This window comes from Prunus persica, chromosome G4 (assembly GCF_000346465.2).
Source record: "Prunus persica cultivar Lovell chromosome G4, Prunus_persica_NCBIv2, whole genome shotgun sequence".
In the NCBI taxonomy this organism is placed as follows: Eukaryota; Viridiplantae; Streptophyta; class Magnoliopsida; order Rosales; family Rosaceae; genus Prunus; species Prunus persica.
Genome location: NC_034012.1, coordinates 591,771 through 598,928, shown reverse-complemented (window position 1 = coordinate 598,928; position 7,158 = coordinate 591,771). Strand labels below are relative to the sequence as shown.

The window sequence follows — 7,158 nt, the reverse complement described above, 5'->3', positions numbered from 1 at the left end:
TTTTTGCCTTTTTATTTTGGGTTTGAAGCCCCCTTTGTATGACATGTGTGCAAAGCAGAAGTGGCATTACTGTTAATTACAGTTAAAGAATTGGGATATATCCCAAGTTTCCAGGAACAGCAAATCTAAAAAAACCTTTGCCACTGTGGCCACTTAGCATTCATGATGCTAAAAAGAACCTGCTACAGAAACAGAACATAACAGAGTAGCTGGCTGGACTCTCTCTCTCAAACCAATAAAAAAAAGTATACTTTTGAACCGAGCAATCACGAGCCACCCCTGAAATCTCTGCCTTTGAATTCATCTTTCTACTGCTGAACGACCTAATCCTCCTTATCCTATCACAAACAAAACAACCGTGAAAATCTGCGTACCCCTTTCTCTCTTCATCTGCAAAATCTTCATTTTCATGCAGTCTCTCTTCTTTTGCTTCTAATCCTTGAAACCATGAAACCAATTCATCTTCCTTTCCATGTGTTTCACTTTCATCACAAGCACAAGGTTTCGACTCATTCGTTTTTCCTTTGATACACAACAATTGGCCTATCTTTTTAATGGAAAATAGTCTCTTGGTTCTTCTATGTTTGTGTTTTTTCTCTGAGAAATTTGAAGCTTATTCCTTGATAACATCCCTGTTCCGTTACTTGATGAAAACCCACATATGTAATCCACTCTATTTCGTGACCCATGTTTCGGAATCTGTTCATGCACTTCCTGAAATCAATTCACACGTTCAGAAGGAAAATACCTTTTGATTGTTTGTTTTGACAGAAGACTTGCCATATTTCATATAATAATACCAATTTTCCTTAAAGGGCTTATTGAACCACCTCAGTTAGAACCGCAATGGCGGCCTCATGTTTCCATGCACTTGGTCTTCGAAAGTCGAAGAGCAAGTCTTTACCAAACCCTTCCTCATCGAGACCCCAGTTCAATTCTGACATGGACAGCATGGAGAGGAGGAGATTTGATAGCTTGGACTCATGGTCTATGATATTGGAGTCGGAAAATGTGGAAACTTGGGAGGTGTCAAAGGAGGACCAGGAGGAGTGGACTGCTGATCTTTCTCAGCTGTTTATTGGCAACAAGTTCGCGTCTGGAGCACATAGTCGGATTTATCGTGGAATCTACAAGCAGAGAGCTGTTGCTGTGAAAATGGTGAGAATTCCAACCCAGAGGGAGGAGACCAGAACCTTACTTGAGCAGCAATTTAAGTCTGAAGTTGCCCTGCTTTCACGTCTCTTTCATCCCAACATAGTGCAGGTAAGGTCTATGTTCCAACTCCCAAAAACAAAAATTCATCTACTATTATTGGTAACATTAATTAAAGGTTTTCTTGCTTTCAAATGTTTAAAAAAGTTCATGGAAAATAGTGTATTGGAGGATGCTAGTTAGTTAACAAAGTCCCTTGGCTCTGCTCTGTACTACTAGTATTATCTATAGATTACTATTATAAATCAGAACATGTTAGTAAAAGTATAGCTCTATCTGTTTTTCCACTTCAGATTAGCGGAAATCGGCATTGATCCTCCTCTGTCAAACTTGGTTTGGTTTGGTTGTCTAGATGATCAAATATAAGAAAGACATCCTAAGAAATTTTGAGCAAATTAAATTATCTAGACTTTGGGGTTGGCTACTGTCTCACTGTTAGGCTCTTAATATGTAAATCCCACATCTTCTTTGGCCTTGCCTTTAATCTCCGAGATTATATGTTGGTTTTATCATGTTGGCATATAATATATATTAGCATTTTAACCGGTGGTCTACTTTTAGACTGGGTGTAATCCAATAATACTCTGCATCAACACTTGCACATGTGATTATTGAATATCTTGTTGCTAAATTGGTAAACTCTTTTTGTTCACAGTTTATTGCAGCTTGTAAAAAGCCCCCTGTGTACTGTATCATCACGGAATATATGTCACAAGGAACGCTGAGGATGTATCTCAACAAGAAGGAGCCATACTCTCTTTCAACAGAAACAATACTGAGGTTAGCTCTTGACATATCCCGAGGAATGGAGTATCTTCATTCTCAAGGGGTGATCCACAGGGACCTCAAATCCAATAACTTGCTTCTTAATGATGATATGAGGGTTAAGGTGGCAGATTTTGGTACATCGTGTCTTGAAACACAGTGCCGGGAAACCAAGGGAAACAAGGGAACTTACCGTTGGATGGCACCGGAGATGATCAAGGAGAAACCTTGTACTCGGAAGGTTGATGTTTATAGTTTCGGGATTGTGTTATGGGAGCTGACAACAGCTTTGCTTCCCTTTCAAGGAATGACCCCTGTGCAGGCTGCATTTGCTGTGGCTGAAAAGGTGAGATGGTTATTCTCAAATTGCACATCCTTTCATTAGAGTCAAAAGATATTCCATACCATCTTTCTTGAAATATGCTTAGGTCTTACGCATTTTTTCGCTGTCTAACTTGATATATACTATTTTTCAATTCTGGATTTCTCATAATTTGGATCCTAAATTGTCTAATGGACTAAAAACATTCTAGTGAAAAATGTATTTGCTTTGAATGAACAGGAATTGTTCATTAATTAAGATGTGGTTTTGGTTATATATATGCTGCAATGCAAGCTGCTACATCAGTTTACATCTATGTAGGGGCTTCCAAAGCTCTTATAGACTAAGATTCCTATTTAAAGTTGTTACAAGTGCGTAATCAATCTTTCGTTTGCTGCTACACGTGAAAAAAAATAAATTGCTGAAATTGGAGGAAATAAGCATAAATTTATTTTGATGCGGCAGAATGAACGCCCTCCAATGCCGGCTAGTTGTCAACCGGCGCTTGCGCACCTGATCAAGCGCTGTTGGGCAGCAAACCCTTCGAAGCGGCCGGATTTTAGCGACATTGTGTCTGCTTTGGAGAAGTATGATGAGTGTGTGAAGGAGGGCCTTCCTCTGACGCACCATTCCGGGCTGGTGAGCAGAAATGTCATTATTGAACGCTTGAAGGGCTGTGTATCCATGAGCTCTTCTTCTGTACCTGTACAAGCCTAAGTCCACATTACAAGGTATTGCTGTTGTTATTTCCATCATAAAAGGCTGTCAAATGAGTCAATGAATGAGTCCATTATAATTTTAACATGATGTTCTTTTAATTATCTTATGTAACTGTATGTGAGGAATGTAAAAACTTTGATGTGAATGTTCAGATATAGAATTCTGAGTATTAAACAAAAAGAAAAAAAGGAAAAGATTAGATTTGTTCTTTGTCCAACGTCGTTCAAATCATAGAATTCCAATCACAAAAGTGAAATAGAAATCCCTCCAGGTATAAAAATAATATGAGGAATCTTCTTCACTGGTTGGTTGTCAACTTGTCATTGGCCAACTTCAATTATTTGATCGTGAATTCGAAATTCATTTGACAAACCATGAATGAAATGATTGATATATATTGGTGATTAATAGAAAAATCTTACACAGCATAGCTCATGAGTCATGTGTTTAAGAAAAGAAAAGCATTTTGCTTTTTGATCTCACATACATAATGGATTCCCATGGGTTTTTGTTTTCTTACTTGGGGAAAAAGCATTTCAATTTGATACTGTGGACCAAAAAGAAAGAATCTGCTTTTTGGTATTGACTAATTCATGCATGCATTATGCATATGTTGCATGCAAGCGTTTTGTTTGGGTCTAATTAAGGCTTAATAAGACTTTTGTGAAAGCTACAAACGAAATCAACGCTCAGTAAAACATGTCAGGTTCAGGTTGATATATATATATATATATATATATATATATGTGATGAGTGGAGAAAAGCTCAGTTGCTATCTGCATCACAAACATAACGTGAACTTTAAAAAGTTTGCAACAAAAGCCAAGAGATGTTGTTCATTCTGAATTGTGGATGAGCATGAGCCTGCCTGCTCTTGGAGGTTTTATTTGAGGACTTGATCTAAGTGTTATAAGTTGTTGACCTTGACCCATTCCAAAATCCAAATCCAACTCTTATTTTCTGCATTATCATCATGAGTGGTCTGAAGAATTTTGGATGGCTCGCCAAGAAATAAATACATTAAATCATTTAGCCAAATGAAATGCGTGAGAACAAAGCTAAAAAACGACATCAAGTGAGCATCCGAATCTCTATATAAATTAGATGGATTTAAACCATCACTTATACATAATAATAAATTAGGGACCTATAATTTGCAACTTTATTGTTTTGTTTATAAATCCTTGAAGCATTATTCATTTCAAGAGTAAACTCAACTCACACCATCTTGAACTAAAGTTTGTTAACCACCTAATGGAAAACATGTATGGATGGGTTTAGTTTAACGATAAATCTAGACCGTCAAAATAACGCAGGATTCAGGCACATCCGAGGTTTTCCATGCTACGTGTACGATGATGATACGTAGGTGCATGTTAAGCTATATGGTCGGGGAATATGTGCTGGAGGCACCGAGAGTTGGGCTAATTGTCCCCTAATTTCGGTTCGGTATTTATTTATTGGCCCCAAACCAACCTAAGATGTGCATTCCAAAGATACTCTCTCACTCATTTATTGTACCAAATTTTATTAGTTATTTTTTTTAAAAAAAACAATCAGGGTGCAAAATTTCAGAGAATATTTATTATTACAATATTCTGTTTCCTTTTTTCAAAATTACCCAAATGCCCTTTTTATTTCGATTCGATCAACTGAATAATGCACTTTTCTTAATGGAGAAGGCATATATATGCTTACAAGTGTCTCATTGTTGGTAATTAGGTGCAACTGTGCAAGGTTAATTAGAGGGAGTTTCTTCTTTAATTATGTTGTTAAAAAGTCCACTTCCACTTAGAATATTTATACTGGAGTTACCAATAGGCCTTATCATCTATCTTTCCATCTTGCCATAATTGTTTGTTTAAAGTACGTACGTGGTTTGTTTTGAAAAGATAAATGAGATTTAGTCTAAAACTAAACACAAAAGTGTGGATGACCTTTTTCTTTCGGTTTGGTAAACTGCAATTCTCCCTCACCTTTTGCCTCAAAAGGAAGCCAATTTACTCTCAATCAATAGAAAGACCACCCATTTTCCTTTTCCTGTTTATAATCATTAAGCATCAATCGATTCAGTTCATCATCAAAAGTATTGAGCTTGGGGAAAAGGGGTAAATTCGTCCACAAAAGGTGATGTTATATATTAAATTAATCAATTATGGAAGGAATAAATGGGCTTGGGGAACAACGAAAAGAAGGTGAGGAGGGTTTGGACTGGAGTTTATAGTGGGGAACTCTTTTGGCTCCTTTGCTTTAATCCAAGCCTAACTTTGTTGTGTTTGCCTAGTGCTAGTGCAGTGCGACGCCTAACTCTGCGAGACACCTACCTCTTCTTCTCATCGCAACTAGTTACGACTCGAGATTATGTGTTGGAATCAAAATTTGTGTACAGTTTCCAACATTATGTTGATGCCAAAATATGGGAAGCCAAGGCATTTGGCGATTTGGCAAAGATATAAGCCACCCCGTGCTGTGCTCTCATTCCAAAAACCTTTCAGGCAGGAGCTGATGTGATCAAAATAATAGATTTTTGCATGCACCATCAAAATACAAAACACTCAAGAGTCAGAGTCCCTCAGTCACAGTTGTTGCAAACTAATTTGTGATGACTCAGAGGTCAAAATTAAAATTACCCATTTTTGTTTACATGTACTTGAAAGGGTAATTTACGGCCAAAAAACAAAACAAAAGAAAAGACACATCATGAAGATATGAAGATATGAAGAAGATGGAATTAACTAAACCCACCTCATAATTAAGTCATATTATAACTTAATTATTGCTTGATGTAGTCTTTGAGATTAGGGAAAACTTATTGGCTCCACACACCCCATATCCTCTCTCCAACAAAGCTCACAAACCTTCTCACTGAACTCTTCTCTGACTCTTCTTCATCAACCTCTCCACCACGACCACCACTAGTCTCTTGATCCGCCATGTGAGCCTGAGCCAGCTCCTTCTTCTTCAAACTCAACTCGGACCGCTTCAACTCACCCGATGACCCACCATTATGACCCCTCTTGTTCCTCCTCTCCTTCCTACTGTTATTATTATTATACTTTGAGTTTGCCTGCCCTTTACTCTCAGCCAACACCCCATCTTCAAAAGCATCGATGATCTCGTGGATCAGTTGCCGATTCGGCGACTCGTCCCATCTGACCCAGTAACTCTTGTAGCACCTGAAGCAGTCGCAGTTAAACCGCGCCGGGTGGTCACCGCCGCTCCCACTGCCTTTTGCAGGGCCCTTTTTGGCTGCAGAGGCTGTGGTGGACTTACGTGAACCGTACGACGATGATGATAAGTTGACAGAGCTGTTGGAGCAGGATATGAGGTAAGCCAAGACCTCTCTGTCCTCGGGCGACAGAGCCGCCGCGAGGGTGAGGATGGTAGCGGGAAGGAAGGCTAGGTGGTCTGATATGATTGGCGGTGAAGGATGAACCGTGCCCTTCCGGTAGAGCTTCTTCATGGTTGTTGCCTATTGGTGAATCAAAGACTTACAGTTGATGACGATGAGGTTCAGAGAGAGAAGACAGAGATAGAGGTTTTGGACTTTGAAGGGTTGCTGAGGTTTTATTCATAAAGGAGAGAGAGGCATTGGAGTTGGTGTTAGGGTGATGTATGAAATTACGAAAGTTGGGTTCTGATTGGGGGCAATGTTCACGTGCAGCGCAGGGCTACTAACTATCTGTACATGCAGTGTATCAGAGTGCGTGGATAGGATTACTTGGACGGTTGTGATGCTGTGGGACCAGCTTACCTTTGATTAGTCTCTCTCGGTCTGCCTCTGTGTAAGTAAGTAAGTAGGGGTTGGTGGGGCTTTGAGCTCGGCCTTATCTGTGGTGCTACAGCCCTGGGGGATGAGCCTGGACCTTGTTAATTTAAAATGAAATTTTATTTATTTAATCCTTGTTTTATTTACAATTGAACCTGACCATGAACAAAGCGGTACGAGGTAAAAGTTGATTTAAATACAAATGCTTTCAATGAATTCTAAGGCTTTGATAACTGACTGGATTAATCAATCAAGCAATAAGATACTATTTTTTATAAAAAGACAATGCCATTTTGACTGTGTCAAAACGAGTTTAATATATTGCAATTTGCAAGTAGAGTGTCATATTTCTGATATGATGTGTAAATTG

At 38.7% G+C, this 7,158-nt stretch overlaps 2 protein-coding genes across 2 annotated transcripts; one reads left to right on the top strand and one right to left on the bottom strand.

Moving 5' to 3' along the window:
- LOC18778870 (serine/threonine-protein kinase HT1) lies at nt 95-3,223 on the top strand. Its single transcript, XM_007213483.2, has 3 exons — nt 95-1,263; nt 1,868-2,323; nt 2,765-3,223. Exons 1-3 carry the CDS (start codon nt 847-849, stop codon nt 3,014-3,016), a joined length of 1,125 nt encoding a protein of 374 aa, XP_007213545.1. The 5' UTR covers nt 95-846; the 3' UTR covers nt 3,017-3,223.
- Nucleotides 5,523-6,879, bottom strand: LOC18778684. Its single transcript, XM_020563279.1, has one exon. The coding sequence runs from the start codon at nt 6,480-6,482 to the stop codon at nt 5,829-5,831; it is 654 nt and encodes a 217-aa protein (XP_020418868.1). The 5' UTR covers nt 6,483-6,879; the 3' UTR covers nt 5,523-5,828.